This window comes from Ursus arctos, unplaced genomic scaffold, assembly GCF_023065955.2.
Source record: "Ursus arctos isolate Adak ecotype North America unplaced genomic scaffold, UrsArc2.0 scaffold_3, whole genome shotgun sequence".
In the NCBI taxonomy this organism is placed as follows: Eukaryota; Metazoa; Chordata; class Mammalia; order Carnivora; family Ursidae; genus Ursus; species Ursus arctos.
Genome location: NW_026622985.1, coordinates 56380885 through 56404788, shown reverse-complemented (window position 1 = coordinate 56404788; position 23904 = coordinate 56380885). Strand labels below are relative to the sequence as shown.

The 23904-nt window shown below is 42.6% G+C and overlaps 1 protein-coding gene across 6 annotated transcripts in view; it reads right to left on the bottom strand.

The window, feature by feature from the left end:
- CREB5 (cAMP responsive element binding protein 5) overlaps positions 1 to 23904 on the bottom strand; it is a 397331-nt gene that overhangs the window by 245103 nt on the left and 128324 nt on the right. For all 6 annotated transcript variants that reach the window (XM_048212878.2, XM_026508437.4, XM_026508456.3 and 3 more), the window contains one exon: positions 3757 to 3929. In XM_048212878.2, coding sequence (XP_048068835.1) covers positions 3757 to 3929 — 173 coding nt within the window. The remainder of the gene's footprint in view (positions 1 to 3756; positions 3930 to 23904) is intronic.

The following is a 23904-nucleotide window of genomic DNA, read 5'->3' as shown; positions in this document are numbered from 1 at the left end:
AGCTGGGATCTATTAAGACTACAGCCACCTCCTCAACTGCTTATCGGCTCCTACAAAAACGTCTCATGTGGAGAGAGACAGAGAAAAAGAGAGAGTAAGAGACAGAGAAAGGGAATTTACGCGACCACTACATGCTCATCTACCATTTTCCCAGGTTCTGCTGACTTAATCCTGAATTAATGAGCCTGTTACACGATATCTAATAAAAATGACTGCAATAGAGATACTGCTTGGAATCTGCCACATATTTGGTCCAAGGCTGAATCGATTTCATCTATATTTAACACATACTTGTTTTCTGTCTCACTTGTCTCCCCCACAGCCCATGGCTCAACTCTTTTTTTTTTTTTTCCCCCATCTGGAAAACTTATCTCCTAAAATGCTACCATCAATCAGCCAAAGACACTCTTCCCGACACAGCGTCTGCCAGTCTGACTAAGCACAAGTAGACTCTAGTTTGGGGATGCCTCCCACACTCTCTAGTGCCGTGTGTTTTTCTAGCCTGCCTAACCACACGAGTGCAATTTGGGATATTTATACTTACCTCCAGTTTCTATTGGGATAACAGCATTACTTTGACAGAACCGGGCATAGGGCATGGTGGGGGGGGGTGATATGGGATGGCACGGAAGATGCCTGTGTTACTTATCTACCTACTTTTACATTTGTTTCTTTGAATTTTTGCATTTCTACCCATTTTGGTCTACATTGGCTCAGTGTCTGCTCAAAAAGTATGAAAATCAAATGCTTACAAAAATGCACACATTTAGTCCCCAAAAATCTTACCCGAACAACAGTGCTGTTCCCATTTCCAAGCCCTTCCTTGCCCACATCACTACTAATACATTCAAGCCTCTAAGCTTAAATACAGCATGAAAGAAGGGGCAGAAAAGAAAGCAAAAGTAAGGTTGGCAGCAGAAGCCAAGCACCGTGAGAAGGGAAGGAAAAAGGGGGAGCAGGAGACAGGCGGCCCCCTCCCTCTCCCACAAAGTTCCAGTCGTGAACACACCCACTGGCCACAGCAAAAAGCACTGTGCGTGGGCACAGGTGGGTCCCAGCCTCCCTGCCTGGATGCAGCTTAAGCGCTGAGCCTGAATGAAGACTTTCATTGCTGTTTGCTGTTTTTGTTGGCCAGTAGCCATGGCAAACATTTGCAGGTGGCTTGGCCAGATTTTGACACTTAAATATTTGAGGTTGTGATAAAAATCAGAATATTACTACAATATGGTTCTGTGCAGTCTCAAAAAAAAAAAAAAAAAACTATCTGCAATTTCAAATGCTCATTTAAAGACACAGTCTCCAGAGGGAACTCATGTTTTAAAATAAGTACTCATTTCCTCTTTGCTGGGAGAAATAAAAGAGTCAACCATCCCCAAATGTTACCACCTAGAGTTTCATTCTGAATCCACTGGTGAGATGGGTTGGGTTGTTCCTTGCTGAGCCCCCACAGCCATCCGGGCAAGGTTTTGGATGGGTCACATGGAGAAAATGGAAATGACAGGATGTGTGGGTTGGAATCAACATGGTAAGCACGACAGGGAAGGATCTGAAGAAAAGAAACAGCCTCCCTCAAGCCTGGCAATGAGACAGAGTCCCCAAAGTGACAATTATCTCCTAGAACACACCAGGAGAGACATACAACACCCCAGGATTGGGAGTAAATGAGAAGACGGAGTGGGTTGGGAGGTCACATGTACCAGAGAAACACTCCCACCCATCCAGGCACAGTGACACAGCCTAGAAATGTCACCCGACTGTACAGCCCTGGGCCAGCTGGGTAAATTATTGACAGAGTCAACACCCATCTTAGAATTGAGTGCTAACCCTTAAAAAATTGTTTCACAAAAACCAGCATTGTACTAACAATGGTGGAATACTAAGGGCCTCCAAGAGGGTAGCTGGGGTGGGGGTGAGGGAGAGGCAGGAGAACTCCAGGGGGGAAGGAATGTTATAAAACTGCTAGTAAACTCTAACACATTTTATGTTTTTTTCCCCTTGAAAGAAAAATAAAATAATTATAATTAGCTGGCCTAACTGTGAATTGTCTGCCCAAAGCCAAACCACGAGAGGGAAGGAGTCCCTTGAGATTTAGACGCTGTCTTAAAAGAACCCACCCCACCCTCTTAGCATATTATAGATTCTTGCTTTAGATGGTGGCAATATTTGCTCCCATAGTCATTTAAAAAGAAAAGAAATATTTAACAGGGATCCTAGCTAACTTAGTATTGACTTCTTCCAACAAAGCCAGGCATTCAAAAGGCCAGATTAATATTCTGTTTCTTAAATGGGAAACCAAATGTACCCATGACAGACTCACAAAACAGTCACTGCCCACAGCTCTCATTTGTTAAAATGGGTCTTCACAAATCACAACCCATCTGGTAAGCTGAGAAACATGAGAGATAAGGCGCCCTCCTTCTAAGGCATTCTAAGGAGGAATAAGCCAATGTTGTTCCTAGTGCTTACTCTTGGATCTGAAATTCCTACAGGAATTAAAAACAAAGGGGGATACTAGCTGGCTCAGTCAGTAAAGCATGTGACTCTCGGACTTGGGGTTGTGAGTTCAAGCCCCACGTTGGGTGTAGAGATTACTTAAAAATAAAATCTTAAAAACAGAAAACAAAAACAAAGGGGGAAAGACACACTGGCAAACTGTGGTTCAGCTTCTAGTGGTTTTTTTTTTTTTTTTAATCACAATCTCCAATATTCAACTGAATAGTCACACTGAATTCTGAGACACATACCAAACACCGCAAGCTCCCTTTCCTATTTTAAAGAGAGAATTCTGGGAACATACAGCAAGCAGTTCTCAGCTTCCAGCAATATAAATTTATCAGAGCTCTTTGGCTTAAGTTACTACCTTTTCTTCCTAAGAACCTGACTGCTCTTAAATCTTTTATTTCCTCTTCACTCTGCTCTTGTGAGGGTGGAAAGAAGACACACCACCATTATCCTGAAGATAAGGAAGCAGGCCAGAGATTCTGCATTTCTGAGAAGCTCGTGGGTCATGCCCAAGCTTCAGGTCCTCAGACCACACTCTGTATGGCCAAGGGCTAGAGCTGTCACCTGAGACTCAGAAGTGAAAATCCCATAATACAGAGCGTCTGGGATTCTGACAGGACCTTTCTACCAATTTTGCTCCATAGCGCAGTACTGTTTTTTTTTTTTTTTTTTTTTTACATAAATGAGAAGGAAAGGACTTGCTTTGTTTTGTTTTGTTTTGTCTACTCCAGGAATGAGCCTGGAAATACAGAGGAAGGGGAGAGCTAATAAAGAGGTATTAACAAGCAAAAGAAGCAAGGAAGAATCATCAGAGGAAGGAGGACTGGAAATGAACGAAAGACCCAGGGGATGGGCTCAGCAGATCTTAGGAAAAAGGGGATACACTGTGTTGGGGAGAAAAGTGGGCTGGTGAAACTTCCCTCTACCATCCTTAAGCATTTGTCCTGAAAACTATGTTCTGCTCTCCATAACACCCAAGGCATTTTCCACAGTCACAAATGTTGTCTAAAGAAACGATGACACAGAATGACTTGCTTTGCCCCCTCAAAGTCCAGGATCAAACAGTTTCCACCAAATGGAGACTCCCCTCCCTTCTCCCATTAAAAGCATCACTCTAAGTGCCAGGTGATCTCACAGCAACCAGGAACACCAACTTCTGCCTCATCCAGTCTGAGCACCAGAAACAAGGAGAAAGTCCAGAACATTCTCCGAGCTCCAGCCAGGCCCCAGAGACAGCCGAGGAAGTCTCCTTACCCGATCTGGCGGTTGGTGGAAGGTGCCTGTGTGATGACAGAGCTGGACTGGGGTGACGGCATGGCTTGCTGAATCACAACGCTGGTGTCATGGTTGGGCATCCGGGTGCCGCCAAGCTGGTGAGCTCCGGGCCCCGCCATGGCCCCACCAACTGTGTTATGCATCGAGATATTCTGCCCAGAGAAGACAGAGGGGAAGGTCAGAAGAAGTCAATGTTTTACTGTACTCTCAAGCTCTCAGAGGACAAAATTGGGAATCTGGTTATGTCAACTAAATAAAGAGTTATGGCTTCTGGCAAGCCATGGATCCATCCATCTTGTTACAACTTACAACTATGAGCAGATGAAAAATAACTATTTACCCTAACAGTAAAGCACGTAAGAAAATACCTTGAAGTTCACTAATCACTCTGTCGCCATCCTGACGTGAGGGGTTGAATTTGGTGCATCTCTTCTCTGACTTGGTGTGATATATACCGCATTTGAAAACGATTTCCGCGGTAAGTGCACAATACTATGATTTAGTGACGAACTGCTTAGCTTCCCGCTTTGAATGACACCACACTGGGTTATTGTTTCTTTTTCAGTCCTATGAGAGTGGCCAACCACCTACTTAACTCCCCCCAGGAAACGACTACTTTTCCAAATCATAATCTGGGTACTCATGACCCAAGCCCTACTACCTGGAGAGTGAGGATAGATGACTGGAACAGATGACTAGGTGTCTGGAATCCAATGCCGAGAGCAAAAGTTGCAATTTTCTGCTGCATTTCCATAAAATCGATCTCTAACAATTTTTATGGAATCATGGAATACAGAACAACAACTGCTTGCTCATTCACTTGTTCACTGTCTTCCTCTAGAAAGTAGTATGTTTGTCTTCGTAACTCTCTCATGGTGCTTGGAGCGCAGTAGGCCCTCAGTAAACTGACGTTGCGTGAATAAATTAGTGAAGGCATAAATGAGACATCTGAGTCACTGAAGGGAACTAATAACCTGTGCTTATTTCTGATGATTTGAATGAAGGTTTCTTTGTTTAAAATGCAAAAGGGAAGTAAAACATGCAAGGTAAAGCTATCTTAAAAGACAGCTCTTCCTAGAAAAAAAAAGTCACTGGGACAAAACAAGAGGATTCACAGGGGGGCAGAAGAAGTCTCATCATAGCAGAGCTAAAAGGTGAGAAACTCAGAGCCTAGAGAAGAAAGGGAACGTGCAGGGTACAGCCAAGGAAGTAAGTGGGCCTCTGTAAACAGCTAAGCACAGCTCTTCAGCCTAGAAGGGTAGTGAAATTCGAGAGGTCAGTTGGACAATGGGTTGAGGATGGCAGGAAAGAAATGGAGTGTCACTAGCAATTTACTAGAGGGAAAATATATATCTGTCTGCGCTTTGGGGTTAGCAAAGAAAAAAATAAATGTTACCCAGGAGAACCAGAAGTGCTTCTTTGAAGTTCTTCTGCAAAGAACAGGATTTCCTGCACTATGTGTTAAATGATGGTGATAACATATATGGTATTTGGGGTGGTTGTGTCCATCACATTGCACCTTTCCCAGATTTCTGATTTCTAAATCCTGACCACACAGTTTGTCAGGAGTCCAGATGGAAACTGGGCATCTGGCTTAGACTGTGAGCCGACTGTGTTATCGTGGGATCCCAGAGGCATGAACAGGCTTATATACACACACGCGGTCCAAAGGCTCCTCCTATACACTGGAAGGGTTTTCTGACACGGGGAAATATTGTGGTTGGTTAAAGCAAGATGAAAGGAAATGGTGATTTGTGTTGGAGGGGCAGTGTAGGGATATGCTTAAGTTCTTTTTATAGGATCTGGAGGCGTAGAGAATTGAACTAAAATAATAATGAAAATTATTGTGTTACTTCTTTTGAAAGTGAGCCTTAACAAACATATTTCCCTGAGTCTTAATAAGGCCTTGATGAAGACAACAATAAGAAACTTTTTTTTTTTCTCTGTTGTTTGGATCCTCAGAGATACTCAACAATTTTTCATCTTGCTCACAGTCACCTACTTTGCCAATAATAAAGCTGAGGCACAGAAGGATTTCAAACTTTCTTTTTAGAATTACTTCTGTTGTGCTGTGCTATCAAGGATTATGAATAGAGCTACATAATCTAAAATTTAAAATAATCTTTATATTGCTAAAGAAGGCTATAAAATGTATGAACCCTCTTTGAGTTACCCTTGACACCTCTTTTTTATCACCCCCATATGCAGTCCCGAGTATTGCAAAATGCAACCTACACAACCTTCATCTCTTTCTATCTTTCCATTTCACCTCCCGCCAACCTACACCCAACCAGCACTGGTCTCCTAACCGGTCTGTCACTTGCTTCCCCTTCTCCTTTTGCCCATATACAGCCATGGTGATCTTTTCAAAAGACCAAACTAATCACCATCATACAAATCTCCTTACCCAACCACATCCCCCACCCCCCACCCTACAAGCTTCTCAGATGGCTTTCATGGTTCAGAAGACACTGAGAGCACTCTTTTTGTTATCTACAAGGCCTGTAAGGGACCCTTCCTACCTCCCAGCTCATCTCATGCTATACTCACTCTTGCTCTCTGCTCTTCACTCCACCTTTCTAGCACCTTCTTGCCCTCATACTGCCCATACTCCATTTCAGCACAGGGGCTTGGGATATGCTGTTTTCTGCTACCTGAGCCCTTCCCCTGACTCGACCTTCAAATCTCAGATTAAGCATCACATGAGGAAGACTTCCCTGACCTCTGCAGCGATGGGTACCCTCTCCTTCACAGTACTTTTTACAAGTTCACAATTGTTTTGGTTTGATTAATGTGTTTCTTCCTAGAGAACACAAGTACAGTGTGAGAAGAGACTAAATCTGACTTTACTCCCCATTGCCTCTGTTGCCTAGATCAGTGCCTGGCATATAATAAATGCTCAATAAAGACTGAGTGGGTGAGTAAACTATAAAATGACATTCCTAAAATAGTCATTATGAGGAGGTCTTTTATTTCCTGGTCAATTTTTGAGACTGCTAACTTATTATCTATTTACCTTGAGATCTCAAAGTACGCTCACAGTAATAGAGTTTTAGATATTAAGGTACTTGTTTGATTATGGGCTACAGAAATAGAAAGCACCAGAGTTAAGAAGAAAGCCACAAACATGGAATATAGACTGGAAAGTAAAGCCTTTGAGAAAGTATTAAATGAGCCCGTGGAGGCAGATACCAAAAGGTGAGCTCTGAATCTTTGAGCACTTTGGCTCAAAGGTTGGCAACAACCATTCGTTATCTCCACCATGAAAACCAGGAAAAACTGATCTGTACTGTAGCACAAAGAAGTTGGTTTGATTTCCTCAGAGGGAAGCATGTTAAATGAAAGAAAGAATGACCTCTTTAATGAGAATCATTAAAAAGAATTTTAAAAACTATCCAGGACTATACCTCACATCCTCTCCCACCAACATTTAAGACATCTCTTTGTCTCTGTGACCCCCACCTGAGATGAAAAAGGCTCCTAAAACTTGTATTCTAATTCTTCAATAATTTCCTTTTTCCACCACACATGAAATCCACAAATTCCCCCCACTCTTTGCCCCAGACCCAGAGAGTAATTTCAAAACAGTTTGGGAAAATAAACAATTAGGCAAGCATTATCATTTCATATTAAGAGAAGATGATTTTTTTCCCTTAAGCATTACATAGTAACTCAAACATGAAATTATTTTCTGAGTTCACATTTTCCCAATTATGGGTTCAAAACCTGTCTTCATTGATAAAAGAATGGCATTTTATCTCTGGATAAATTAAATATCCAATTTCAAAAACACAACGAGTGACTACATCTTGCGGAGTTATTTTTGCTAGCATAGGTGCAGAGATTTGGAGCTGGCGAAACAGTGTCACCAAACCAGCGGATGGGTGTCAACAGGCAGGGAAGGATCAGAGGGGCTCCTCGAGGCTCAGCCTTTGGCCTTCTCTTGTTCAACATTTTTATCAACAGCTTGGATGAAGATGTAAAAATCATGCTTGTCAAATCTGCAGTTGACACAATGTTGGGAGGCATAGCTTATGTTCTGGGTAGTAGAGGCAGGTTTTACTTGAGCCAAATTTGTGATCTGGCCTCCAAAAACGCTAACATAAATCTAGGTTGCTGTAGGAGAAGTGCAATGTCCAGATCAAGAGAAGTATTTATTCCACTGTAGAGCATGCTGAACTGACCACATTTGGCCACCACATTTTAAGGGGGAAATTGACAAATAGGAGGGAATGAAAGCAATGAAGGCATCCAAAATGCATCACAGGAAGAACTGTAGAAGAATCAGGGAATATTTAGTCTGAAGAAGAAAAGACTTAGAGGGTCATGCTAACTGCTTTCAAATATTTGTGGGATTAGACATAGTCTATGCTACTCCAGAGGACATAATTTCAAAAAAATGGGATCATGATGATAAAAGCCAACTATGACTATAATTTGAGTTCTTATTTTGAAGCAACCACTATGGCAGATGCTTTATAAACTGCACCTTTAATCCTCTTAATGACACTACAGGGTCAGCATTGTTATCCTCATTTTAAGATGATAAAGAGAGTAAAATTCCTCACTATCACTAAAAATATGTCATTCACCGCTTGCCACCCTCACTCCTTCTGGACTGATCCTTTAAAAATACAAAATTAACCTTTTGTCCAAAGACAAAACAAGCTGCCTTGTAAAGCACTGAGCTTTCTGCCATCGGAGTTAAGCCAGTAGAGACTAGTGGCCATCTGTCAAGGATGTCACCAAGAAGATTTCTGCATCATGAGGGAGATGGCACTACATGACCTTCAAGGTCTCTTCTATGGCTAAGATTCTCTCACTTGTGATCCATGGTTCATACTTTGGCTCAGTGCTTCCAAATGATTAGTAATGTGTGATAATGTTGGAAATACACTGGCTTAGGAGTTAGGAGGTCTGTTCTAGTCCTGGCTCTCTACCCTTCCTTCTAGCCATGTAACCTAAATCATTCAACCTCCCTTAGCTCTGTTGCCTCATTGTTAAAAGCAGGGGGCTGGACTACCTGGTTTCCATGATTGTTTCCGGCTCTGATACTCCACAAGTCTCTTTCTATGTTACATTTTATGAGGCCTTAAATATCCAAACAGACTTTTTAGACTCTGATTCATGGGCCTACAAACATTGATTTTTCTCCATAACCATAAGCTTTTGCAGAAATGAGCCTTCCGAAAATTATAGCTTTATGCCAGACCCAAGGGATCATGATTCAAGAATCGGATCCAACACAAAGTAAAATTTCTCAAACTTCAAAGATGAAAACTCCACAAACTATTTTCATCTAAATTGTTCACTCTTTGGTTCCAATTTCTCTGCATGTTCCCTTGACGTCTTCCTCCCTTCATATCCTGCAATATGTCTTGCTCTCCATTCACTGTTGTTCTGAGACATAAAGGGTGTGAATGGGATGAGAACCGGGGGCATAATGAACCTTGATTGCATACTCAGTGAGCTTGAGGTAGAGTGGTAATTGTCTTTCTGCATGCATGGGCTTGGAATACAATATGCAAAAAAACAACCCGATGTATATGAATGTATGTTCTTACAAATACCTATAATTTCAGGGTGTGGTAATGAGGGATAAAGGGCAGTGGACCACAAATGAAAGTAAAAGTTGGAGCATACAAGGAAAAGGTTGTTGTTTCCCATAAGGTCCCAAAATGTTATCTTCAAATCTATATTCTGTCCAACTGCCAAGGTGTGGAGACTTTATAGGTTTCTCTGTAAAGAGCCAGGGTCATCCCGACACGCGTTTACAAGTCGAGTTGTGCAATCTTGGAATTGTCTGCATCTTAATGATGCCCGGGCAGTTATGAAGACTTTCAGAACTTCCCAGATGTAAACATCCATGAATTGCATCCAAAAGATGTCTGAGACATTCACAGGATAATAAAAGTTCTAACCTTCCAGAAGAGACGAAGCTTTCTGGAGGTCTAGGAAGGATTCCAGAAGGATTCCGACTCTTCCTTTCTGGTGCTCTCAGGAGATGGAATACCAGTGTGAATATTTTGAAACCTACTAAGGGGATAAGGTGCTCATGACAGAGGAGACAGTGAAGTATTAGAGGGAATATGGTGGGGTTGGGGAAGAGACCAGGGTCATGCCAGCTGCCTCTCTTTCCATAACATTCTCTTTAGTGTAGCCGCATAGTGAAAGAGGAACAACATAAGACAAGAAACCATCTCAGGCAACCTTTGCAAGGGGGGGAGGGGGAAGAGAGAAGAGAGTACAGAGCTCTATGAAAACCCCAGCTGTGACATGCACATTTAAATTCTGCTTTTTCAGGGGCGCCTGGGTGGCACAGCGTTTAAGCGTCTACCTTCGGCTCAGGGCGTGACCCGGCGTTCCGGGATCGAGTCCCACATCAGGCTCCTCTGCTATGAGCCTGCTTCTTCCTTTCCCACTCCACCTGCTTATGTTCCCTCTCTCACTGGCTGTCTCTATCTCTGTCAAATAAATAAATAAAATCTTTAAATTGTGCTTTTTCAGAGTTTTCTACTTATCCCAGAAGAGTCCTAAGGGGAACCATGGTACAGAAAGAAAACATGAGCACCAGAATAGGGCTCGAGTTCAGACTAGCTCCATATCACCTGGAACATAAGTTCGCTGAGCCATACCTTCCACATCTTTAAAATAGAGATAATCCTCTAATGGACAGGGTTGTAGTGAGTCTCATATGAAATGACAGATGCCCTGGCACAGTGCCGACTGCATACATGTACTTTTCCTCTGTTTACTATAGTGTATAGTTCCAAATGTGGAGCTCAGAGAGCAGTGCTCATTTTGGGTGGCTACTCCCTGAGACCAATTTTAATAGAATTAATACTAATAATGGCTACCACTTACACTGCATTGCCATATGTCAGAAAATTCATTCAATCCTTATCAGTCTAGGAGGTAGATAGGATTACTAATCCTCATTTTACAGATGAGGAAACTGAAGCACAGAGGTTACGTCACTTGCTCAAAGTCACACCACTAAGAAGTGGAGGAGCTCAGATCTAGGCCATTTGGCTTCAGAGTCCAGGCTCTTACCTACTAAGCCATCCTGCCTCTACAGTCTTGCTGTAAAAATATTTTCTAGTGGAAAATGACATGGCAAAAAATAAAGTGTACCTAACATCCTTTCCAGGGACATTAAAAGAAGTTATTAATGGTAAGAGATCCTGAGAATTATAGTCATACCACTAACTAGGGTCAATGTCATCACCACCATCTTCATACCTACAAAAGCCTGGGAATACACCATTAATTCATTTCAAAGGTGTCGATTAGTGATCCTTGTCTTAATGTCATGTTGCCTGCGTAGACTTTCTAGACTGATTTACACTGAACAGGGCAGATTAAGATTAGGGAAGAAAGCCGTAGTTCAAATACTGTTGAACAATACTTTTATCAAACTACCAAAACAAATAACCAACTCTCACTCACTCATTCTTTGATGTTAGTTCACCTTCTTCAACAGTTCCCAGAGTAAGGAAAAAGGCTGAGAAAGAGATCATTTCTCTGATGTTTGGATCAAGTTCAACTTCCAAGGCAACTTCCCTCACAGAGGGTAGAAAGGCAGCTTGCACACTGATGTGACCCTCGGTGGCCTTTAGCAACTCGCCCGTTTCCAGGAAGTAGGCAGCCCCGCCTTCGAGTGGGGTTCTAGACTCGAGTCTGCAGGATTCACAGCAGCAAGATCCGTCTGACCGGACTGTGCTCTCCTCCAACTCCAGACCTCTGTCATCCTTTCTAATACTGGGTTTAGACAACAGAGCCCTGAACCACCCCTGTAAGAATTTTATAGCTATTCATTTAATATTGTAGTAAAATGCTCAAGACAATAAATGTCTTCTCAGGTGCCACCCTTGACTGTGAGAAACAGTTTTTGGGTGTCTCTCAAAGATCCTGCTCCTTCCTGTTCAGATTCTTGGTGCCATGCACTGTCAGTGTCTCCCCTCTTACCTCTCGCTTTATTGTCTTGGTTAATTCTGCTAAATATAATCACATGGGTTAAAAGGAAGGAAAGGATGCCTCTTCATTCAGGTTGCTAGAATTACAGTTGAGCACATTTCTGTGGTTGATGCATCTACAGATATCTTGGAAGTTAGAAACTAGTCAAATGCCACTGAAAATATTGTATCCTCCCAGACCACTCCAGACCTCATGGTCCAATTAATTGGTACAAATCAGCACTTTCCCAATGCCATACCTTAACTCTAAAACCTCCCAGACCTCTCCATTGCTTACAATGCTAAAGCCCACTCTTAGCCTTGCCTTCAAAGGCCCTATATACCCAGTCTCATCTCTCACCCCTGTCCCCTGTGCCAACCCTCCATGCCAGCCACACTTCTCTACTCACTATACAACTCAGGAGTTCAAATTCTCCCCTTCACACCTTTATGGGTACAGTCTCCAGGCCTGGAATTTGCTCTCTGCGTAGCTAAGTCCCATCTTCCAAGCAACAACAACAACAAAAGGCTGATAGACAGATAGTGTTTTTCTCAAGTACGAAGGAGGATAGTATGGCCTTGCTTCCTTTGAACTATAAAGCAAAGATACAGTAATGGTTTGAAAAGAGCCCTAATAGCATATGGATTATCCCACCTCCTCTGCTCTTCTCTCCTTTGACATCCCCTCACGCTTGGAAACACTGCTTTCCTCTCTTCATTTCAGGTTCACCTTAAGTATCACCTTCTCAATGTCACCTTCCTAACTAAAGAAACTCCCCTATTACTTTCTACCTCAGCACCCCAAACCTTTCCTTTATAGCATGTGTCATAAGGTACAATGTTTATCATGATTATTTCCAGTGAGATATATATATATATATATATATATATGTATAATTTATCATTATTGATTCCAGTTACATACATATTTCCCTTACCTGGAAGGAAGGGAAAGTGTCTGTCTCATTTTCTCTCCTATCACTAGCACCCAGCTCAGTGCCAACAATGAACTAGACAACCAATGACCGAATGGAGAAATGAATCGTGATTTCTGAGGTGATGATACAGGAATAAAGAGCAATCAATTTGCAATTTCCAGCCCTCCCGAGCTGGGCACACGGTCATCTTAAGCCTGAGATATAAAGAGATAGTATTTGCTGATTTGAATCCTCATAAGTCATATCAACGAAGGCCAGAAACAGAGCAACACTCTCCTCAAACTGCCCTGTGTTTGGTCAATTCGAATCACTGCTTGAAGTGAGGCAAGACAGGCCTCCCTAAGTAACCGGAAGAGAGACAGGAAAAGCCAGAGTGAAGTGCTGACAAACAAGGAAGGAACTGGGGTCCCAAGTCAGGGATGGGGAAGGACGTGCATGGCACCGATGGCATTACCAGGCTCACATTTCTGCACGGCACAGGGAAGAAAAGGTTCTTGAATATTGTGGAAGGGGCACTGAGCATACAGGGAAATGCTGAGGAGGCACACTAAGAACCTGGTATAGCCACACGAGAGGCAAAAGGCCCATTCTAGAACTGTTAAACTCCTCTCTCTCTCCCTTTCTTCCCAGGAAATGTAAAATTACTCAAAGTAAGAGTGCACCTACAACTGCCACAAGGACGCTGAGGGTCTGTTTCCTCAGTGTTTCAAAGAGAACCAAATACTTACTTACACTGATTTAATGACCAGAAATACAAATGTAGCACTCTTTTGAAAGCTGCTAGTGATATGCTGCAGATCTGAGAAGCGATTTTTTGCCTTTCCCTCCCCCAAGCCCCCCTTCCTCAGCTCCTCTCTCCAGGCCAAAAGAGCTGGAGCGTAGGGCTGGCCGCTAAGATGAATTTGCTTGAAAACTCCCCTGCCTGGAGCATTGGTTGGGTATCTGCATTCCTGAATATTTGGCAACAGCATGCTCTGAACATAAAATAGAAATGTGATCTTCAGTGGGAAGGAAAATGTGCTACAAGATAGACTTCCTCCTCTGAAACAATAGAGAATAAGAGTGCCTGCCCTTCGTATCACTTCTGGTGGAACCCGTCAGGTGGCTTGTCATGAATGGCCTTGCTTTGTAAATTGTTTGGTACTTTACAAACAGAAGTTACTGTTATGCTGTGCTAATGATCGATATTAATTAAGCAGCATATTTCTATCCTGGGAAGTGGATGTTTTATTGGAAGACAAGTTCACTTCAATCGCCATTGCTTCCAAGCAAACTGAATCATAGCTACCGGTGTTTGTTAAGTCTGAGACGAAAAACCAAATTACATAATGCAACATAGGGAATCAATGAGAGATTTAGTCTGTCTTACTTGATGAAATCCTAATAGAAAGAGGTAACATTTTTACTTTGACCACACCAAACTAAACAGCACTCGCTGTGTAGCATGGGGGCACTGGACACCACTGGACGCAACAGTCCCCCAAGAAGCTTCTGGAAAGAGCAATTTTTAAATTAAGAATTCCTACCAGTAATTTGGATTCTCTGGATCCTGAGGCGTCCAGAAAAGTGCAATGGGGGTCAATAAGATGGTTTCCATGTTTACAAGGCATACAAGGTACGTGTTCAAACCTACATGATACCACATATTGTCACTCCGATCTCATTTCCTATTAGTCCTTCCTTACCTTATTCGTGCTGTTCTAGACATGTGCTGATCTCCCTAAAGTTGTGCTAACATACAGTAGCCTTGGCACTGGCTGCACCCCCACAACGGGAAGGTTGCTTCTCATTATCCTCACAGTTCCTTCTGTCACTTCTTCCAAATGTTTGCTCAAATGTTACCTCCCAATGAGCCCTACGTCTAAGGCTGGGCACTCTGAGATTACAACTCTGCTTCCCTGAATCCACATTTCCCTTACTTAGTTCATCCTTTCCCGTTTATGACACCGATTCCTCCCTCACTTACTCCGATGCAAAAGCACCAAACCACTTCTGATCCCTATGCTTAAAACAATGTGCAAGAAAAGAAAAAACACAGAAAATCCAATGACTCCATTTTTTTAAAAACCACCAGAAATCTCTTTTATCTCTCTTTCCCTGAGATGCCATGTTTTACAAATACTTCTTTAAAAGTCATGAATTCATTTCCCCCTACCAGTCTTTTGAAGCTTTCACATTCCTTAATTTCTAAAATCTCATTTCACTGTATTGTACCATCAGACACTACTGTCTCACAGCGTTGATAAAATTCTAGTCGAACAGAAAGAAGCTGATGCTTTAGTTAGTCCGGGCAGACTTGCTGCAGGACCATGCACAATTTCAATGAGAGAGTTTGACTGCTGTATCACGCCGGATGCCAGGAGGAAAGAGACGGCACACTCAAATTGCATAATTTGAGGCGTGATTAATAAAGGAACTATTCGCAAAGGTGTGGGCAGAGTGCAGGGAAGCCACAAGCCATCGCACAGTACCCTGCGGCCAATTTCAGTGGGGAGCTGTTAGCGTCCCTAGGCCTATGGAAGTGAGAGAAGGGAGAGGCTACCAGACCTCAGTCAGGGGAGAGAGAGATTAGCAGGAGACCAGGGAGGACAGAGCTGTGTGGATAGGGCACCTGGCAGGACCGTGGTCAAAGAAGACAACTAACCAAAGCAGCTGGGAGAACAGACACCGAAGCTCCCTTTTCTCCTTCTCTGGAACCTGCTATAGTAGTTCTGTGGCCGCTGGCCCAAATACAATAGGAAAACACAGGTTAAAGATCAGCATCTCAGGGCACAGAGCAAAGTGGAAAAGGGGAAGAATGGGCTTGGATGGAAAACATCTAGTACAAGTATGTTTTGATTAAACTTGCATTACTTTATTTCACAAGCAATATACTTGCTCATTAGGGAAAATTTAGGAGGAAAAAAACTAGTGGGAAGGAACAAAATCACCTAACATGCCAGAAAAAACTAATATTTTACTCTATCTTTCCAGATATTTTCTCTATACACAAGCACATACACACACATACATTATAGTATATAGACCCACATTATATAATATATATACATACATGATGATTTGCAAGAGATCCACAAGATCAGAAACCCCACTGGGCCGCAGTGACACAGTCTGCACTCCACCCCACCTACCAGGACTTTTAAAAAAAAATGTTATCTGTATGTTTATTTCCTTTCTAATTTAAACCACGTAAGGGCAGGACTGTCACCAACTGAACTTGCTCTGCATTTATCCATGTGCTTAACAAATCCTGATGAGACTGATAAAAACAACACGAGGCAGAGCAGAGCCTGTCCCACAGGGCACCCAAGCAACCTAGCTCCGCCCCACAAAGATGCGCTGGGCCAAGCACAGCTCCTCTGAACCCAGTTACGCACCCTCGAAACAAGGTCTCACTTTTAGGACACAGCTTCCAACTTGTCTACATTCCTCCTGGTGAAACAACCAAGCTTGGAATAAGAACAGCTTTATATGTGGGAGTCACAGAGGGAAGAATTTGGCACCTGGTGTACCATTGAGCCGGAACAGTGCTGAGTTCAATGCTTCTTTCCACCGAAGTTGTCAGATGACAGGAAAGTGAGAGCATGTGGAAGGTGCATTTTTCTACTCTGGACAGTCAGGATTTATGGGCTGGCTTGCTAAATAGAAGCACTAATGCCAATGAAATGTCTCTATCTAGATAAGCTCCCCCAGCAACCTCTCACTCTTGTATTAGAATGCCAAGTCTCCAGGTCCTTGCTCTTCGGCAACCTGAACGTCCTCTATTTTCCATCTTGACTTCATTTCCATCCTCTTGTACCACTGCTCTACTGACAACCTCAAGGAGGAACAAATCACCGATTATTTGATAGACGAAGAAATAATATTTCTAAAATAAAGATCGGATGAGATCTTAGAGGAGTCAGGGACCCATATAAGAGCCACGCCCATACTGCTGGAGCTTTCAGTGAGTGAGTCCTTGGACAAAAGCCTTCACCTCTTTCGCTATGTGTTGATACATCGATACGTCCATAAGCTGATAATATATATGTGTGTGTGTGTTTGGTTTTGCTCCACAGATAAGTTTTTGTTTTTTCAAATATATGAATGTTGTCTGGTTACTTTTAAAGAAGTCCAATGGCAGGCCTATGTATAAAGAAATGTTTTTCAGATGTCTTTCCACACCTATATAGTTTACTAATCACTTTATGAAATAGTTTTCAAACTCCTATGGATGAATTTAAAAATTTAACTCTGCTTTTAAACGTCACATAGAATCTGAGTATGAAAAGCCATTCTAAAGGTTAGTAACCACTGGTAAACGGCCTGTTCAGAACAAAAGATGAAGCACGAAATATTTGAATCTCTTGTATTATCTCCATCTTGGCTAAACGTCTTAGCCTAGAAGTTAGTTCTGCAATTACACATAACACTGACTTCTCTGGAGGGCACCCGGGGGGCACAGTCCATTAAGTGTCTGACTCTTGGTTTCAGCTGAGGTCATGATCTCAGGATCATGAGGTCCCCCCCTGCTTTGGGCTCCACGATTAGCGCGGGGCCTGCCTGGGATTCTCTCTTCTTCTCCCTGCCCCTTCCACTTGTGTTGTCTCCTGCTCTCTCTCTAAAATAAATAAATTAATCAAAAAATATACTGACTTCCCTGGGTACCTAGTTCACTCTCCATTCTCTTTTTTAAGAAACAAGGACAACATTTAGGCAGAAAGTCTGATCTCCCTTCGGCTGGCATAGGAGAACCAGTCCCCAAAGCCTCAGGGCCCTCATAGATGCCTTGTCTTATATGTGACCCCATACTTCCACTTTTGATAAAGGTTTAGGCTCCATGTCTGAAGAAGTGCTGTCAAGGTTAAAACACACCTCTTTCCCCTTCCTCTCTTCCCTTCCTTTTACTGAGGTTAAAATCATCAAGAACTCTTCTTGTGGGACGCCCAACTGACTGAACCACCTAGGCGCCCCAAGGAAAAGATTTTTTAAACGAAGCTTCTGAGTAGCTACTCTCAGAACTTTACGTTTGAAAGACGTCATAGGGAGCCTTTAATCCCAACTCCTTGACTTGACAGACAAGAAAATGGAGGCCAGGGGAGAGTAGCCCACATCGAAGTGGAGGCAGAAACAGGACAAAAGTCTTGCTCTCTTGACTCCTCATTCAGTGATGTTTTGGCTATGATGAATGATTTTAGAGTTTTATTTCTGTGAAGTGAAGGGAGTGACTTTATCTCATGTTCAAATCAGACCTTGATATGTTGGACTAACAAGGTAATTATTTCATCTTGGGGATGCAAAAAACTGACAGGCACCCAAAAGAGGCAAGAGTGAGGGTCAAGTCCAGAGATGCCCATCTTCTCAGAATGACCACTCAGGGTTTAGAGTGAAGGGAAAGGGATTCTCTTTGACAATGGACACACCGGCGCTCAGGCCCCACCGACTAGTCTCCCTGCAACCGATCAGAATCTCTGGCAGCAGAAGCTCTGAGGACGCTCTTAAGTGCATTGGAGGAACCCGTCAAGCCTCCCCAATGCACAGCACAGTTATGAGTCTCAACAAGTTGCTCCAAGTATTTTCTCAACAAAAACAAAAACCAGCAAAGAGCTCCTTTTGTCCTGACAATTCCTCCTCACACTTAAAGTGCCCAGCACAATTAGGACCATTTATTCTGTGCACACTTGGATAATACTCGGATAAAAAGCTGAGACTGCAAAGCATGGCAGCAGGGACAGGAAAACACTATTGCTTCTATGGTTTCATACACAGATTGTGTCATACTTAATGCTGAAATCATAAACTATATATTTTTGCCCCCTCCAAGCTGCCTATTGTGTGCTTATAAACAGGAACCTGGCAGCATGTCAGGGGTGCAAACTGATTTCCTTTCCCAAATAAAATTTTAAAAAGCAAATAAACAAGGTTATGTTGGCTAATGAAACATTACATGCCAGGCTGGGGAGAATTCTTTTAAAATTATATTTTCTTGAGCAACACAAAGGCAACACAAAGCATCCATAAAAGGTTCTTTCATAAACAACGTGTTTACACAAAAATGCATTACTTGAAAGAAAGGAAAGTTATGGTGCATCTCCCGTGATATATCTGGACTGTGTTTTAAGAAATAAATTAGGGATGGGTGAGAAGGGGGTGTCCTACACTGCTACAGATTTTGGAAATTAGCTAAAGCCACTCAGAAGTAAGATGAAGTTGTTCTTTAGACAATTGTTTGATCTTAGTGTTTTTATAATTTGTCGTCAAGATGTAAGTAGCTCACTTTGAGTGTATCCTATAGGTATGAGGAAAGCTGGGAAAGAAAACTGGATCATGCCTGCCATGCTTGGGGATATATGACTAGTGAGCCTGGATGGCTGGCATCAGTGGAAACTTCTTCTGGACAGTGACCTGTTTCCCAGCTGGAAAAGGTTTAGTAATCTATGTGTAAGAAGTATCTCCTGGATCCTGTTCACCTCACACTTTACCACAGAGAATGAACTCCCGACCAGAGCCATCCCGAGTGGACTATGAAGCCCAGATGAAATATTCCTGCATCATCTCCCTCCTTCCACCATCTTCTTAACACCTTCATGCTGATGAGCCCAGGCAGCAGGAACCCTGTGCATCCCAGAAGGGCAAAGTCCCAAGACAACATGGCATGGGGCGGAAGGATAGGACTGAAAGGGGGGAGGGGCAGGCTGAGAGCTGAGTTGCTACCTGGCCATGGTAGTGTATGAACAGAAGGAATTCTGCGAGTTGTTCTGAACCCCAGTGATGCATCTTTCCCTCACAGCTACTGCCTGACATCAGGGAATTAGTATCTCATACTAGAGCCCAAGGGCACAAAGTAGAAAGTCCCATAATCCTGGGATAGCCCTGATGGTAAAGAAAGAAAAGGAACTTTTTAATCTGCCTCAGGGGCTTGCGTTCCAGCTTAAGATACAACTCAGCTAGCCAGTCAGAAATAAAGAACAGAACAGTTAGAAATCACAGAGGTGACCCTGAGATCACACAGACCTGTAGGCCCTACCCCAGAGAGTGGGGTTGGGCGGTGACAGAGTGTGGGGGCTAGGGGATGGAACAGTGACTGAGATGGCAAGTTCTCTCCTTCTCGCCCCCGACTCACCAAGCAACCTTGGTCAGGTCTCTGGGCCACTCGGAGCTTTCTTTTTTCCACCACTTTTAATATAAGGCAAACACTGTCAGTCTGATGGCTGTGTGATTAATGAGGTAACATTTGTAAAATGCTAAGAGCTTTCCAGAACTCAAATGCAAATACTTTAGACCAAATACTGTGGATAACAGTTAAAACACAAAAAGGGTTAGTCACCAGTTGGCTGAGGATATGAACCTGAGAAGGAATTGCAGAAGGAGTGTGTTCTGTGAAAGGATTTGACTATGGTTAGGTGCACATCAGGGGAAGGAAAAGGAAGGGGAAAGAAGTTTTAGGGCTTGCAAAATCTAAAATATGAATTATCTCGTTTCCAACAGAGGCCATTTAACTTTTAAAACTCTGCATCCTTTCAACAACACCAAAGATAATTCAATTACACAAAATATTTTTCTATACACATAATCCTATAGGGTCTAACCCAAGGTGGGACAGTAGAGTATACTGACATGCTTGTTCTTATCCCAAGAAAATGACACAGCATGAAGCTACAGGGGCCACATACCAACTCCCTTGGCACTCAGGAGCGGCCACTTTACTTCCCCCACTTTCTGGGGAAATGGAAGAATCATATTAATCACTGGCAAATTTGATAACAGATGTGTTTCCCAGCAAATCCACGTCAAGCACTCAAAAAGTAATTACCCCCTAAAGCTTGTTGTGTTCCTCCGTACATTTGGCATCAACTAAAGTCTTCAGCCGCTTTGTTTTTATCTGACGTGAAGCTAAAGCCTCGGGGTGATACTCCAAGTGCTGCTTTAGATTATGAAGTCTTCACAGCCCCTCGCTTTAGGGCACTGTGTTTATTGATGCTTTGTAAGCAATTTACAGTCCCTTAATAGCACATTCACCACAATGTTACAGTGTTTAACTTGTTAAATTATATTTAGAGCTTCAGGGAAAATTACCTCATTGGCTTCACTAGCGTGGGTTATTGATATCACACAGGAGTTGTGGCAGTATCCACCTGACTGGGGACGGCGACAAGAACATTTTACAGGCTGGAGTCAAAAGTGGAATGCGAAATTCAAGTGGAGACATCGAGGTGGTACGGGACTGGTGGGAGAGAGGGAACGGGCTAGCGCTCCAGGAGAGGAGTCAGGGAAGGCAGAAGGGACAGAGGCGAGCGAACTGGGTCGGCATCTGGCAGAGTTATTTATTAAATTGGAAAGCAAAAAAATTCTCATGATGGCCATCTTGATTCCAACATTGATTTAAGCCACCTCCGCGAATGGGCAGTGCTCCTATTCCTATCCTCCCTGTCCTTTGGAAAAATGTTCTAGATCCAGGGACCTGGGAGACAGTGCTGACCTCCTGCTGCAGTAGCCACTCATCCAACGGCTGGGTGTTCACTTCTCTGGGGCTAAGGTATTGCAAGGGAAAGAGTGGACATATTTGTTTTTTTTTTTTTTTAAGATTTTTATTTGTTTATTTGAGAGAGAGAGAGACAGCCAGAGAGAGAGAGTGAACACAAGCAGGGGAGTGGGAGAGGAAGAAGCAGGCTCCCAGCGGAGGAGCCTGATGTGGGGCTCGATCCCATAACGCTGGGATCACGCCCTGAGCCGAAGGCAGACACTTAACGACTGAGCCACCCAGGCGCCCCTGGACATGTTTTAAAGCCAGGTAAAGGAGGAGGAGGTGGCCAATAAAGGGGAAGAGGAGGAGCAGGAGGAAGAGGAAGAGAGAAGAAGGGAGACGAGAAGAAGGAGAAACAATGGCAAGAGCAACAACGGTAGAAGCAGCAGGAGCAAAATCTTTATGAGAAAATCGGGACATAAAGTGAGGCTAAGATATCATCAATCCTGAAGCTTAGTGATGTCATGAGACTTCTTCAGAAAAGCAGCCAAAGGCCAAGGTATTAAAATCCACTGCAGAGGCTGGAGCACAGGCATGAGAAACCAACCAAGTGGCTGATGCACTCTTTGGTCTGAGCTCATGTGACCTTTGCTGGCTCACGGATGGCTGAAGGCTGGAAGCAAACCATCAAAAATGACAAGTACCGCGGTGTGTACCTCCGTGAGAGAACGGCACTTGCTCTTCCCCATCTGGAGGTGCTGCACTAAGTTTCTCATGCTCAGGAGACTTAATACTAATTAATAACCAAAATAAAACAGACAGTTGACATTGCAAAAACAAAAGGCATCCAGTGAAATAAACAGCATTGCTCACCAGGCAATGTTTTGGCAAATAGGACTGTTGACGAAGAACCAAAGAGAAACATAGCAAGTTGTGTGTATTTCAAAAGACAGAGAATGAAAAGAGGGGAGAAATGTTGTCCGCAACACAGGCATATAGTTTCCTAAGCAAAGAGCAGCTAGGTGCACAGGTATAAGTCTTAGAATGTGATCCCTTGAAGAGAAATTTCAGTCTTAAGTACAAATCAGAAATTCCCATTCCTCCTAGAGTTGACAGATTTTCACGTTTGATCCAATAATTCACACTTAACATCTAGAGTTGCAGTTCCCAAACTGTGTGCTTCATTGCCCCTGGGTGCTGCACAGAGCTTTTCAAGTTTGAGGGAAACATGGCAATACTTGACATCTATGGCATGCCGCACAAACTCAGAGGCGGTCAGGGTTTCAACATTAGGTCAAACTGCATTCCTTTGGATTATATCACAATTTTGCAAAGCTGGATTTTTGGTGGTTGCTGTGATAAGAAGTAAATACCATGCAAAAATAACTGTGGGACAGAAAACAAGGGTGGTGTTGTCCATTCTGATTTGACAGTTTGGGAAGGTGTGGAGAGCCCAATAGGTACACACATCCTATGAGCAAGTAATTATGGTTATTTTAAAATGAAACAAAAGTATTCTTTTTTTCTTTCACTTCAATACCTGTTATTATTTATTTCAAATAGCTACTGAGATGTTTATATACTTATTAAGTTGCTTGGACCTAACTACTTACTAAGCAGAATGATCTATCTCTTTTGGCCAAGGCGTCCAGTGAAAAAAATATTGAAACACAGACAGTGCCTAAATTCCGAGAAAGTTTGGGAGCCTCTGGCCTGGAGAAAACAGATAGCAAAAATAATGTGTGGTAATATTTAACAAAGAACTAATTAAGAAAAAAAACCACACAATTTGGGAAAAAGAAGAATCTGCTATGTTTTCCAAAGAGCAGTAGAAATTCAGATGTTTTGGAAGCTTTATCTCTTGAGCTAGTTAGCATCATGGGAATTTCTATGCTCTGAATTTTGGCAAGTTCCCAACACGTGTAAGACTGTATGTTTAACTCTCTATATATCGATTGGCCCCACCAATGTCCTGGCACTCAATTATCTTACTGTAATTATTCTTTGTTTTAGGGTGGCACCATGAATATCATCTGTCACTGACAACAGTCATTTTATTGTCTAAGTCTGAGATATACAGCCTTAACTAGGAGACATTTCACCAATGGCTAAGAAAACCACAGAATTCAGGTCCATTGCACTTCACCCAAGTTAGGATCTAATGCCCCAAAATACACTGGAGCAGGATGCATTTAATTGTCAAGGGTCCGAAAGAGGAAGCTAGCAAAGGCTAGAAATGATGGAAATGCATGAACCAAAAGGAACCTTCAAGACATAAAATGTCCCACCAATGACCAGGTGTTTCAGGTGTGAAAAAGACCAAGAGAACAGCATGGAGTTCATAGACCAGTTTCAGACTTTAAACTCAAGCTGATTCCCAGAGGAGGGAATTGAAATGCTTGCCTGGGGAAAAAGTTGACTCTACTAAAATTCCAATCAAAAATTGTCTGGAGACTTTGTTGAGGTCTTTTGGTTTGTAACTAGGGAGTAAAAAGAACAGGACACAAAATACTAAAGATCAATTCTTAACTCTAAATATTTTATTTTGATGTTATTTTCAAAAAGCCACTTCTTCTGTCCACTCATTTTTTTTTTGACAAAAATTTATTAAGGGCAACAGGTGTACCATCCCACTAGGTACCCTAAAAACCCATAAGAAGTATAAGATATGATCCCTGTCTTCAAGAAGTTTGCAAACAAACCTTAAACACTTAAAAAAAGTTAAATGTCAAAAGAAGATAATGCCAGAGATGTCATTAGCCTGTATATGATTATAGGCCAAATGAGTGGT